The 15,485-nt window shown below is 32.7% G+C and overlaps 1 protein-coding gene across 1 annotated transcript; it reads left to right on the forward strand.

Moving 5' to 3' along the window:
- The first annotated feature begins 6,059 nt into the window (after positions 1-6,059).
- Positions 6,060-14,015, forward strand: LOC143182089 (transient receptor potential channel pyrexia). The gene is made up of 9 exons (XM_076382830.1): positions 6,060-6,443; positions 7,539-7,791; positions 8,135-8,337; positions 8,415-8,633; positions 8,755-9,083; positions 10,294-10,558; positions 12,382-12,672; positions 13,483-13,721; positions 13,826-14,015. The coding sequence occupies exons 1-9, from the start codon at positions 6,060-6,062 to the stop codon at positions 14,013-14,015; spliced, it is 2,373 nt and encodes a 790-aa protein (XP_076238945.1).
- The last annotated feature ends 1,470 nt before the right edge of the window (positions 14,016-15,485 follow it).

The following is a 15,485-nucleotide window of genomic DNA, read 5'->3' on the forward strand; positions in this document are numbered from 1 at the left end:
TGACTGCTTGGAAAAGACCAGTTCGATAACATACAAGTTCATGATAAATTGTCGATTTCGACATATTCTTGATAAGTTGCAGTTGTTCAATAACTAAAGTTATTGTTATTGTTATTGTTATTCGTACTTGTTATTCGAATCTTTATGCCAGGCCTGGCCACGCGCTTTGTTCCCTTTGAACGCGCTGTAACGTCATTCAGATGGGAAGGAGGATCTCTGAGTGTGAAATACATTTTTTTTATTGTTAATACTTATTAATAACTTGTTATATGACTGTAAGTGATATAAAATATATTAAAAATTACTGTTAAACAAATTTCTTTGCGCATTAGTTATTTTTTCACAATGCAGTCATTTTGACTGCTTTCAGGCAATATAGGTATATACTAAGCTCCCGTCTTTCTAGTGTTAAAATATCATGTACAGTAGGACTTCGATTATTCGAAATACGTACTATGAGATTCAAATCTAAAGTATCCTTTTGATAGCTGGCCTTGTTTTATTCAGCAAACGACTATTGCTGCACTGTTTAATTCTTAATCGATGTTTTACTGTATCCTTATTATTATTAAACTCATGCGCAACCCTAAGTAACAAAAATTTTGAATATTCAAAATTTGATTAATCGAAGTTCTACTGTATAATGTATTTCAATCATAAAATATAGTTTAGGAAAGCTAAAGGTATTATAGATAATTGTATGTGCAGATACATATATTATATTGTAAGTTAATAGTAACTTGATCTTTTAATGATGCCAAATAATTCTTAACTTATCTTAACTTAACTTAATTCTTCACTTATTATATTTGAAAGAATATTAAGAGAAAATAGAAATAAAAACAAGTATTTTTGTTGTAATATGTATTATAATGTATATAATATAATGTATGCAATATTATACATATAATATTATACATATAATATTGCAGTCAATCTTATCTTGTCTTGTCTTGTCAAAATAGTCAATCTTGTAACATGAAAAAATTGTTTATATGGAAATTCTATAATTTTAAAGAAAGTACACATTTAGTGGAGACAGGATTTAAGTAGCACAAGATGTGTGTTCCCTGTAGCTAGGCAAGCTCTTCAACACTTATGTAAATTCGGTTGCCATGTTGAAACGACTAGATTAAAATCTTAAGATTGATGAAAAATAGAAATAAACTTTTTCTTGCAAAGATAGATTACGCATATGTACTCATAGAGCACGTTTATATTAGATATTTGAACTGAAACATTGTCATTCAGATAAAATGTCAAATGAAATACTTTTGTATTTTCAACGTAGTTCATTAACCAACGATATTTAATTTAACTTTCTGAAACACCTACTAAAATTTCTGTACAATGTTTTTCTATATTCTGCATATTTTTATAAGATCATAATATGTATACGGATGTTTGATAACGTATCAGAAATTTTAAAAGGTGATTCTACGTGTCAAAATAGGACGAAAATTAAGAATGATGAAGTTGTATTAGGACCTTCGTTTCAGAGTTATTAATTCTTGCAAAACGTCTAAAATTTGCATGAAATATGTCTGACTTAGAACTTATTTTACTAGGAGCGTGCATTAGTCAAATCAAACACAGGGAAGTCAGTAGAATATGTATCTCGAGTCAGACAGATTTCATCTTCATGTGCGTCTTATTTTAGTATATAGAGTCACTCCTTCAAATTGCTAACACCTGTCGTCAAATATCTTCTATGTGATCAAAGTTATAAATAAATCGAATTTTATGTTAACAACATAGGCAAATATTAATAATAAAGATAATGTATAATAAACTCTAATACCATTTAATCCTATCAATTAGTATAGAGATATTGTTCTTATGCTTTTTATCATTTCAACATTTTTCCTAAAATCTCAAATATTCAAAACTGATAATGTGAGTCATCCTCGATATAACAAAAAAAGAACTTTCCATTGACATTCGTTTTTATGACGTTGGAAACATGATAATCCAAAAATGTCTCAGGTTTCTAGAAATGTCAGCTGTAGATGTAAAAAGTGTAGCTACTAAAATTCATCAATTTTTTACAAAATGAAGCGTTTGTTGCTAAGAAACGTGTTGAACATGAGTACGATGGTTGTACAACTATGTCAGGTTACATTGGTGGAATACAAAACATATTGCAAGCCAAATATAAAAAAGCTTTATTCTTCCATTGTGCGAGCTATAAACTAAATTTTGTTGTTAATCAGAGATATGGAACACAATTTCCACCATAAAGAATATAATAAACATGTAATCATGAAACATGTAATCAAATATCCTAACTTTATCAGAAACGCATTGCTCTCAAAAATGTAAAAGTATTACCATTTTTACTGTAAACTTTAAAGGCATTATTGACAGGCTCTTACACCTACCTATGAATGGCAATACTATGTTACGAGTCCAGACGAGTTACGTAAAGTAACTATGAAAGGGCTCGATTCAAAGCTCCTTCCGTTGACCTTTGACTTTGCCTGGAAGTCACCATGTAAGGGCCGATAGGCATTTCCGTTGCACCCAATTAATAGATTTTCTTCGAAATTAATATCTCTCAATTTTCTTGGAAACTCTGCGATGCAACCGAGTCCCCACCATTTTCCCTATAGATTTTTGACTATAAAAAGGCTAAGAAACTCGGTCTAGCGGGCTCACTCGTAATTCAGTTTTGAAGTTAGTACGTGGCTTAGACCGGAAAGCAAGATCGAGCATTAGTTCTCCTTCAAGCAAAAATCTTTGAGTACAGTACGTAAAAACTCACTGTAACGTAGTCTTAACGACGCGTCCCCCGCATACCTCTGTGCGTAATCGAGAGAGAGAGGACTTAGTTCCGCGACACGTAAAATCATAAACACTTGTATTCCTTCGAGTCAACTCAAACGTGTAATTATATACAGTTTTATAAGGTTTGTTAAATTGGATTTAGTTCAATCAAAACCTTTCCTAAATCCAATAAGAAGCGAACGCGTAAACGATCCCACAAATAATATATCTTTACCGCTCGAGATATATATTGTAAATTTAAAAGTTACGAGGCTATATTAACATCTTCGCAATCCTTGCGAAGGTCCTTTTCCTAACCTACAAGTGGCTCCCGGTGTTGGCAGTTGCGCACTGGTTCGTCCACGTCCCGGTGGCTCCTGGCGAGTGCAAAGTTACTCGCTGGTTCGTCCACAGTCTTTATTCCATCCTAGTGGCTCCCGATACTCGCCAAGTTGAGTGTCGGTTCGTCCACGAAAACCTACCCAAATCCTAACGTGGCTCCCGGTGTTGGCAGTTGCGCACTGGTTCGTCCACATCCGTGAGGTGGCTCCCAACGAGTGCAAAGTTACCCGTTGGTTCGTCCACGAAAAAATAACAATATTCCAAAAACCCTGACCCTCGGTCAGACCATCTAGCCCTCGGCTCGTAACAACTATAACTAGAAAAAGTTCCTTCCAACTACATTGCACAGCAATTAAATCTGAATATATTTTATGTTTCAGTTTAATAGCTAAATATTTAATACTGTTAATATTAGTTGCTAATGTTTTCTTTCCTTTCTTGTTAAAAAATCATCGAGACAATGTGGACATCTAGAGCCGAAATTTAGTCAAAATTTATTCACTGGTATTTTAATTCTGCAAAGTATTGGAATATATTTACGACTCCTACGAACTGTAAATTGACAACATTGGTCTATCACCTTACAACTCCAAGTGAATTTTGGAAGCAACTATTATTTATCCCCTACTTGGTTTCAGTAATATTTTCAATTAAGCAGCAATTTTCTGATAAAAACCTTCAACCTGTTTCTGTATTTTTGCTGCCCAGATTCCAAATTGAATATGACATTAAACGAATTTAAGAATAAGTTGCAGGAATTTTGTAAGTATCATAAGACAGAAAATACTATTGACAAAGCTGAATTATGGTAGATATAAATTTTGGAAGGATAAAAACATTAAAAGAATAGAAGATAAGGAGACCTAAAACAGTTTTTATTTTGCAAAAGTATTGAAGAAGACCGAGCCACTTTTTGTTGCTAGAAAAACTGCAATTCTTATTGCTCTGGTACAACCGTGTACCACAAGCATCATTGAAAGGTCTTTTCCAACATTGCAACGAGCTAAAACGTGGCTCAGTTCTACAACGACTCAAAAGCCTAGCGTAGATCGAAAATTGGTTCTTGAAAACAAGCACAAATTTGAAACCGATGTTTTGAACAGATCTGTTAAAGATTCAGATTTTTACTGCATTTCTTTTAATTTTGATTAAATATTGTATAAAAATTATACAAATATTATTGTAAAATAATATTGTAAAAAATTGTGTTAGATAATTAACATAAAATTCCAATTTATTTTAGTCTAGCATTTTTGCTTCCTCGTAAACAAAACCCTAATTACGCCCTTGTATGGAGTAGGTCATGTACAAACTCACTGGCAATTAAATAAGTTTTATTGGACTGAAAGAATTCTTTAACATCAGCTTCATTGCAGTGGCCACATCCTGTTTTGATACGCAGTGTAGAATAGTACTGTTCGGTGCCATTAAACTTTTTCAGTTTGCAGGAACACTCGAACTGTTCAGTTCGAGTACTTTTGAATAATACGCTTTCGCTCTTTAACATCCTTACTTGTTGATGAGTTACTTACTTTCTATTATAGACACATTTCTTTAATAGAAAAACTGTACTTTTACTGATTTCAAGTTCCATAATTGTTTCACATTTAGTGCTATAATTTTTGTAGTGACTATAGAATATTATGTGAATAATTTTAGTGACAAATTCATGCTATATTTTACATACAAAACATAAGTAATAGAACGTCCGAAAAACAGTGTTTAAATAGTGAAGAGTTTATGTAACAGAAAAGACAAATATAATGCGCATAATTTACGATTTATTAAATCTGCATAATTGAACAAGATAAAGATAATGGAAATTATCAGCAAGTAGAATTGAAACATTTGCTTATATGTTACAACGACAAATAAAAGTTCAGAATCAAATTATGCACATACGAAGAAGGCGTGACCCTACATTATATATTTAAATGAAAAGACAGTAAGTGTTTTAAACGTGAAAAATACAAACATATCTGTATAAACTCTTTGGCTAAAAATAGCGAGAATTGCAATTATAATACTATACAGTAAACGCCTACATATATTGAAAAAGTACAGTGAAAACATGTAAATTAGCAACTCTGAATTCGTTGTATACGATAACAAACACGGGCAGCAATGATAATCTACGCAATCGATGAAATGCAGGTGTTTGGCAACAAGTGTCATAAATCTTAAGAAGTAAATGTACATGTCAAAATAGGGTGAAAATTAACAACGACAAAATTACGTTTAAAGCTTCGTTTTACAGTTATTAAGTGTTGAGGAAACGCCTAAAATTCGCGGGAAAGTTGTCTGACTCGAGGCTTATTCTCCTAATTTCGCTATATTTGGTACACGTCAGCAGTAGAATAAGTCTGAAGTCAGACATATTTCGCGCAAATTCTGGGCGTTTTTTCAGCATTAACTCTGAAATGAATAGCCCCTTAAAATTTTTGACACGAAATGACAAACGCCAGAAAAATTCCAGATTTTTATCTTTAATTTCATTTTATAAGCTTTTATGAAGAAATGATAATAGAATTGCGTAAGATTTTAAAGTGACTACACAAAATTTTTCAGATTATATTGTAGATTTCTTTTCAAAGAAGAACCAGAAAATCGTAGGGGAGACGAAATTTGGGCCCTTTACCGTATTATGAAGTTTCATTGTAAGTTCTGATTGTGAATTTTTTGGCGACCATCTTGAATTAACTTTATATTCTATTCAAACAGACTTTAATAATCCGCTTCTATACTCAGAAGTATTTTATTGACTATAACGTGATTCCTTACCAAGTAAATGAAATTTGTTCTTACTGGAACCTATATGGAAGAATGGGAATTCATATTAAATATGAAAGCCATTATTATGCGTTTGATATAGATGCTAGATTAAAATAAACATATATCTAAACTTCTAATAACTTGACAGTTAACGTTTAATATAGAGTTTATAAATAAGAATGGCTGCGTCTAATGAAGATCACGTTAGAATGATAACCGCCCTCGAAAACGACGACGTGGAAACAGCAACACGTATTATTACTGAAAAATTTGACAAGAAATTCCTCCAGTCTACTGGAATCCTTCGGGTCACCGCAGTCCATTTGGCTGCTTGGCATGGTAGACTAGAATTGCTGGATTTGCTTTACAAAAATGGTGCTGATATCAACACAACGGACAAGATTGGACGATGTGCTTTGTTTCATGCTGCACACCGTGGAAACAGCGAAGTAGTGAAGTGGTTGTTACAAAGAGGATCGTTTACAGATACTAAAGTCAATGTTGATTCTTGTTCCAAAGATTTTCGTAAATCAATTCGAGGTCCATATTCAATAGGACAACAGGTTGGTATTAAAACTAAGATTAAAATTGCATGCAAGTGTTTCAAATTTTAAGTTACGAATGTGATTATCTTTTATTATTGTTTGGCGTCAAAGAAAAAACTCTAAAACTTTAAAGGTTTATAGTAAATACTTAAACAAAATAAGAAATATTGAATTGACACAAGTCCTAAAATCAGTTTTGGGGATATAAAATATACACAATCCCATTCTCAAGAAATACTCTATGTATCTTCCTCCCATGTCAACGTAGTATTAACCCCTTGCCTAACTTTGACAAGTCTGGCTCGTGTACTTTCTACAATATCTTCGCTGCCGATTACGCGGTAATGCGTGATAAGGATTTTTCTCAAGTAACCGATCACGCACCATCGCGTGACACGTCTATGTTCGCTTAATGGGAGCTTTAATATTGACAGTTTAAGATAGTTACACGTTACAGATCGGCAGCAAAAGTGATAATATTACGAAAGAAAATTGTAAGGGAAAGGGTTAAACGTATATTTTCAAATATTAAATTCAGATATTCAATCGAAATTAAAAGTAAAAATAATATCTATCATAAAACAGTACCTACATTATTGAGATGTCATAATTCAAGTATTAGGACATGTTACTCTAAGTTATTCACTTATTGGAACACTTGACATTTTAAGTGTCCAAGTATTAAGACATTTACCTTATAATCTTCTTTTATCGTGTAATCCTAAAGCCATCTAGTTCCAGATCGATTTTTTGTTTACATTTGTATTATGTACAGCAAAGAAATACAGTTTCGTGATTACATGATCGTAAAAAGAATAAATTTCATTTTAAAAGAATTCATTTTATGGCCTATGTTAATTAATGATTCTGTAATATTCTTAATTAGAACTTCAACAAAAACCATGTGTATTGCAGTCAATAATGAACTACTGTGTTTTGAATTGATTTTTTAGTGATAATATCGTTATTACATTTTAAAAATAAACTAATTGTTATCTCTTAAATTATCTCATTCTTACCACTATTTAATTTGCCTATATCTATTGGTACCAGCTGCTTACAATGAATAATGAATGCCAGTGTCTTTACAATCCTAATCAATTATTCGATTAGTTACCAATACCGGAGTGCTGGGGAAGAACAGCTTTGCATCAGGCGGTGAAGAACAATCATTCAGAAGTCGTTAAGTTATTAGTAAACGCCAACACTGATGTGAATGTCCAAGATGAACGAGGAATCACGCCATTGTTGTTAGCGGGCTCGAGTGTAATTCAAAAAGATTCCATTGAGATGTCCAAGTTTGTTGACATCATTGAAATTCTCGTTTCTGCAAAGGCGTCGTTAAATGTCATTGATCCGAATACAGGTACTAATATTACTCATTGTCATTCACTTTTTATACAAGAATGATGAATTGCAAACGGAAAGAGAAGAAGAGAAATGTGTGAATGTACTTTGAATACTAATTATCAAGCACCAGGATGTCCATGTATTAATATTTATTAATTATTTCTACTAATCTTTTTCTTAAAAATTGCTACATGAATTTTGGAGTTAGTAACCATTAATTTGTAGTTGTGGTTACAATGCAGATACAATTACAGTTTCAATGCTTTATTGATGTAACCATTCAATATTACACATTTGCTCATCTGCGAGGTGGCATAAAATAATAAACTAATTTTAATTTAATTACAATTTTCTTCAAGGTGCTACGGCTTTACATCATGCAACGATTTTAGGGAGCTCTTTGGCGACAAAAAGATTAATAGATGGAGGTGCATGTCCTCTTTATCAGTGTAACAACACTGGCAGTACGTTGTTACATTTTGCTGCCAGTGTTGGTAACATAGATACACTCTTGATTCTTTTAGAAGCAATACCTCGTGATTATATTGACATTCAAGACAAGGTATTAAAGCAATTCTCCTTCTTATTGAAGTTGTAATATAACACTACTGTATATTATTTTATTTCTGTGCCATTCAGATCAATCGAACACCTCTTCATCGAGCTTCTTATTCAGGGCATATCGAATGTGTTCGAGCACTAATCAATTTTGGTGGTAACTTGGCTGCAAGGACAAAAGTTGGTGTTACTGTCATCGACGCCATATTTGCTCATATACCAAAACCAGTGCTGTTTCTACAGAATATCTTGGATTCCTGGGTGGGAAGGAACAATAATTATACAGACAGATACTCATATGTAAGACATCATATAATTTCTCGTTTTACAAGCATTATTACTTTACTTTCATTTAAACTTGACTAATAACGTTGAAATTAATATTCTATATTTATCATTTTTTATATACTTTTTGTTAAAGATTACCATTAACTTCGACATATTAGCACCAAAGGGAGAATTGCAAATGGGAGTAATTAACTCTCTAATTGCAGCAGCTTCAGACATGGAACACTTGACACTATTACAGCATCCGCTGGTGGAAACATTCCTTTGGTTAAAATGGTCGAAACTGAGAGTATTTTTCTTAAGTCTCGTCTTTGTCCATGCCTTATTGATTCTTTCTTTGTCTGGTTATTCTATAATGCTTCTGCAATACGGGATTGACTCTGTTTTGTTACGAGCGATTCTGACTTGCTGTTCGTGTTTCCTATTATTTCACAATATGGTTCAGGTGTTGATGTTGCCAAGGTACGATCGAAATCCATGAAACAATTTTACAGTTTAAGGTTTAAGACGTTTTTCAATACATTGGCAGCCAATAGCATATTTTTGTCATTTTAAAGTCCATAGTTGGTTCCTGAGAACAGTGTTACTAATTGAATTTACGACTATTTATGCAGAAAAGATATAGAAAACATATTAAAAAAATTTAGAGTTATCAAACATACATCTCAAAAATAATCTGAAGAATATATTATGTGTTATTAATTCTCTGACATAGTTTACTAAAGTATATTTCCTACATTAATAAATCTACATTAGGCAAAACAAAAGATCATACTCTTCAATTTCAAAGATTAAGGGCCAATGCACACGAGTAAGATTTTCATGCACGATCTCGCTGTGATCATATGTTTTTCTTTGTTTTCTCAATTACAAACACCGAAGACAGTCATATGATCGCAACGAGATCATGCGCCAAAATATTGCTCATGTGCATTAGGCTGAAAGCGAACGTTCTTTTTATGATAAAAATTAAACAAAACTCCTATTACCACGTAAACATGTATTGCTTCTTCTCTCGCAATTATTTTTAGTTTATTGCAACTGAATTTTTCAAAGGATCGACCCATGTTTTTTAACGAGTATTATTGTATTGCTACTAATGTTACTTTACGTGGAGGTTATTAGAAATATCCTAATCTTAAGCTTTTTAAAAGAAAAAAATGATACAGCTCATTATAAAGAAGAAAAATCTGTTATACAGAAAGCTTAACTGTCGGTCATTAAGCGATTTTTCAAATTGTCTTTTTCGTTTTGGTAGCTGAATATCGGCAAACCAGCTACTTATAGAACTACTTAGGACTTTTGAAAATTGTACGCAATATCCAACCACGGATCTCGCGCCAGAAACGCCGCGCGCTGGCTGCCACTGTATTAATATAAATTATAAGATCGATGATCATTGATAGACTGCGGACATTTATTCAAGTCCCTATTTTAGAAATACAATTAGAAAAATGGTACTTAATGAAAGATTTGCATCACCCTCAAATTATTATAAAATGTATTTACTTTTCGCGATTTCGTACACTTCTGCATATTACATGGATTCCACACTCTTTGGTATATTGAAATTTCCCATAAATCCATAAAGATCCGCAGTTTAACTGTTAATTATTTTTTCATTGAACGTTTTATTAGAAATACTCTTCTCATTTATTTTTATTTGTTATAGATATTATTTAAAACGATGCGAAACTTGGCTATCATTTGCATGTGCAGCAATGTCACTGGTGATTTCATTGAACACTGCAAATATCGCAATCCAGGTAAAAAAGGGAACACTAAATCTCCCTCAACAATCCTCACAATGGATGCTACGTTTCCTCAGCGTGTCAATTTTGCTCGGTTGGATACAAATGATGTTGCTAATTGGTCGTCTCCCAATATGCGGCTACTATGCACTGATGTTTTCCACGGTGTTGAAGAACATTCTGAAGGTGAACGAAGACTTCGGTTCGAAACTAAATCTTTTTGTGGGTTCGGGAACTTATTTATTTTGTTACTGAATTAAATAAAAGATACGGTTTTAAATTACGGTTTTAAATCAAAGATCGGGTATTTGGTCCCGAAGGACCGTTTACAATAGGAGTCTCATTGAAGGACTTGTGTCTGTGAAAGTCTTACCACGTGTTCAGGGTCAAAATTCTCGATATGGGTCCCAAAGGTGTCGAAACAAAGAAGAGTTAAATGATTACTCGATTACACAATGAAAGTAAAACTCTTAGAGAAATTGTGGACATAGTAAACAGACCAAGATTCACTGTACAAAGCTCCAATGTCTTCAGATCCAATGTCTTCGCGACAGTAACCCTTGTTATCGATAACATATTCATCGATGACGCTTTTGAGTCCATTAGCGAGGAAATCATTCTGTATGTAACCTACAGTTATGTTTCCATTTACCCCACTGTTTCTATCAGAGACGAATCGAGAGATTACGAATGCTCTTGTTAAAAAAGCGAAGCAGATTCGATAGAAGCATTCTTAGCAGTTAACTGTCGAACTATATGCATACTAGAAAGAAACCATACGTGAAGAATAGAAAAACGTACATACGAATGAAAGATAAATTGTGGTGGGGACTTTTCAATCAGTTTTGTACGCGCAGTTCTCTGTCCTTCACGTGCGGCCTTTTTCTAATGGACATATAGTTCAACAGTTGGCCGCTAGGAACGCCTCTTCGAATCTGCCTCGATTTTCTAATAAGCATTGACAATCTCCCAACTTATCTCTGTTTCCATTCAGCTCATTTTACAGTACCTATTGTTACAACACATATTCATCAATAGTACATTATTGACACATCTGATTCTGCCTTCGTTAGCTGGATCAGTTTCCAATCTTGTTTTCATTGGTTGAATAATGTTTCGATCTTGTCCAAATCATCTTCTGATTTTCAAAATGCATCATATATTGAACACCTAGTTCAAAGTTATTTGTTACTGATGCAAATCTCAATATTTAACCTCCCATTGACTAAAGTTTACCATTTCAAATATCCAAATCTAAACCTAGATTGGTAATAAGTAGTATAGAGTACTATTAACTATAAATTCGAAGCTTGTTACCCATGACCTCTCTGTATTTTTGATAAAACTTTTTTGTAAAACTTTTGTCATTAGTGTCTTATCTTTCGTACCTTTCATTTGGCACAAAATTTAGCCCAAAAATCGAGGACCCCAAAATTGGAGAAAAATGCACTCGCTTTGCGGTCGTTCTTTGTTTCATATTATCGCAAAATAAATGTAAAATAAAGAACAAATATCGGCTCACCCTAATGGATGTCACGTGAGAATCATATTAATGTGTTTCGACCCTGCCCAAGTTACAATGAAACAGAATTAAAAGTAAAAGTAACCAGAAATAAGTATCAGCTGAATCGTCAGGTTTTCTCGTTAACGTGCCTACATGACGACACGCTTAAACGCGCACAGACAAAAATCATGCACATTCGGCTCTACAAAACGTTTCCACAGAAAACTTTAAAAGGATCACCGTTAACTCTGATTTAATACTAAGGGAGGTTTTTAATTCCGTCTCTCTTGCGGAAGATCCGCATTTAATCGGAACGGAAGATAAGAGCGACGAGCTCTACCCTTCGGCGAATATCGTTAGAAATGAAAAGCGAGAAAGGATCAGGAATTTAAATGTTTCCTCGGTGTCACGGCTCCCATCAGGACCCACTTGCCTACCCCTTCTCGTAACCCACCACCCTTACGATTATAACAACATGCATCCGCTGCTTTTTATTTCCATTCAGGTTCTTTTAGCGTTCGTCTGCCTGATTGTCGGATTCGCGCTGAGCTTCTTCGTTTTGTTTCCCGAGAACGACCAGTTTCGCAATTCCTGGAGGGCCGTCGTGAAGACCGTGGTAATGATGATGGGTGAGTACGAATATGGGGCTCTGTTCTCGGACACGAAGAATGGGAGTTCCTTCCTGCCAGCCATGGACGGGGTCGTGTTCCTTGCTTTCGTCGTGCTCGCTAGTATCGTCCTGATGAACCTGATGATCGGCCTCGCGGTCAATGACATTCAAGGCCTTGTGAAAGAGGTACAATTTAGCAGTATTCTTACTTGCACACATTCGATATTATTTATGGCACTGGTCGTTAATCCGCTGAAATCACTTGGCTATAAGGTTATAAGGCATTGGCGGAAATATTTAGTCTACGACGTGTAAGTACATAGGGAGAAGGTGACAGGATGGACCAATTGTTTTTGTTTCGAGAAAAACACAAATACCTACTAGAAATATATAAATTGCATGAAGGAATGATGAAGGTAGCTTATGGAGCTGATATAATGTATAAGCTTTTCAGTATGAAAATTCAACTACTTATTTTGAAGAAAGTAATAAGAAATAGGGGTGAAAAGGCAAAAATACATATTAAGTAACATGTTTTTTACAGATTTTGTATTTTAACGTTAAAACAAGTTCTTTTTATATTTGTAGTAATTCCATAAAAAATTTCAAAATTATTTAGCCCCCAAAAAATAAAAAAGTTTCAAAACATTTGAACATGCGAAACAGTAAAAATTAAATAATTTTAAGAATTTTTCTGGAGAAAATTATGTCTACTTAGTTACTGACATTTAATGGCATTTAATTAAAAATTTTTGTAGAAGTCACAAATAAAAAAATCATTATAACATCTAATTCAGTCTTCCCTGACAAAGTGGTATTCCTAAAAATAAAAAGGAAAAGAATAAAACTTGATAAAAATAAAGGGTTATAATATGGGCCATAGAGTCATATTACCATTTCCTCTCTTACTAATGGCATTTATTATCATTCACTTGTCTTATTTACTTTATCTTTATAACAATTAATATATATTATGTGTAACATTATAATGTCTAGGGTCACATTCGTCAGTTGTTGAAGCAGGCTGAGTTCATAGGTCACATCGAAATGCTGACATCGCATCGAATCTTTCGTAACAATTGGTTGCACTGGTTAATAGAGTCCAGACGCAACATTCCCACAAAAATTACGTTTAGATATTATGGAAATTATCCTAAATCTTATCTCAGTATACCAACAATGCTTAGAGAGGCATTATTCCTACTGGCTTCGAAACAATCACTTAGAAACAAAAGGTACAAAATAACTGCTCTTAAAATAAAATATTTAACACTTTAATTGATAATTACTTTATAATGATTTGAATTGCTATCAACTTAAAGATGTGATATTCTTCCAGTTTGGTAACAAATGTTGCTCAGGAAAATAACCATACTCAATTAGCGGCGTTACTGGAAGAAGTGTTGCTACGATTAAAGACGTCTTCTTACCATACTACTACATCGACACGAAAGATTTCAAAACCTTTTAACATGTTCAAGCTTGTGCGCCGAAGAAAAATTATACATAAAAATATTAAGAAAATATAAGCATTTATATACCTACTAACATTTTCATCTACGAACATTTTCTTCATATGCAAAACATATTTATATTCAAAATCAATCTATTAAATAAAATATGATATAAGTATTCAGCCACACTTACAACAGAAACGTTAGTGCACTTTTAATTAAGGAGAATTTCCTTTTTTCTTAGTAGAAAGTCGATACTTTTTTAGTTGTCTACTAATGACACTACTGTAGAATAATTTTCAGTTATTCTGTATGTGTTTAGTATCTGCTTATATGTTTAGGTAGTTATAAATTATAACTATTGTAATTATCATGCCTATTACAATATTTTCTCAGAGAAGATTTTATTACACATTTTATTTACTATTCCTCCTCCGTCACTGTGTCCATTTTTCGCTAGTTAGTATGTATCTCCCTTTACAGTGCAAAAGAAATTAAAGCCCTGAAATGGCTTCTTATTTTATAGGTACTATATATACTTATGTAGCAATTGTTTGACGAAGAATAATAAAAAAAAGAAATATTTGAGAAAGTGGTTACCGTTTGAACCTAAATAATCCATTTTACTCTGAAAATGGCTCGCTTCTTGTATAATACAAACAAGATATACAACATATAATAGATAGAGAAATATAGTAAAAATTTGAAACTAATCGATCGAATAGCATAGAAACAGGTAGAATGTGTAAAAAAATATTATGATTACCTAAACGTTTTAGTAAAAACTAATAACAAGACTGAAAATAATTTACTATATAGTTTCATTGATAAAATATTAAAAAAGAATTGATTTTTTTACCAAGAAGAAAAAAATTCGCTTTTAATAGTGACTGTAGTCTTTTCTGATAATATAACATTTTAATGCACCTATATCTAGTATAAAAACTATTAATAAATATGTTAATAATAATTAACTACTTATAAAGTTTTATTAAGTAAACAATAGGTGTCCATAGATTTATGAAATAAACTGTGTATCAAAAAGGGTAAGATACTCATATAGTTTGTGAAAATAATAAAAACAGGAGAAGTTAACAAATATAAACAGGAGTAAATACTTATATTACTCAATAGGACGTACCAAGATTTAAAGTTTACATTTAATTTTAATTAAACTGCTCGTAACAATTTTTTAATTGGATTTAGAAGGATTAGTATAGCATATGTAAAACCTTCATCTATAATGTTGCATAAATTAAACATGCGTTGTAATCGTAACGGTTTTTCTATTTAGTACCACAAATGGCGCAACTTCCTGCATAGTGTCAAAGACGAATACTTAATTATTTCTTCCTTTATGTTATGCTGAAAAGTACAATTATACAATCAATGAACTAATTATATGGAAACCTAAATTTTATTAAAAAAATTGAATTCTGACATTCTTAGCATCCTGTACGAATAAAAATAATCTAAACAATGATTTTTAATTCATTATAAAATCGATTGGAACGATTGGAGATCCATTTTGTAATATGGTCATAT

The sequence above is a fragment of the Calliopsis andreniformis genome, chromosome 8 (genome assembly GCF_051401765.1).
Source record: "Calliopsis andreniformis isolate RMS-2024a chromosome 8, iyCalAndr_principal, whole genome shotgun sequence".
NCBI classification, from domain to species: domain Eukaryota; kingdom Metazoa; phylum Arthropoda; class Insecta; order Hymenoptera; family Andrenidae; genus Calliopsis; species Calliopsis andreniformis.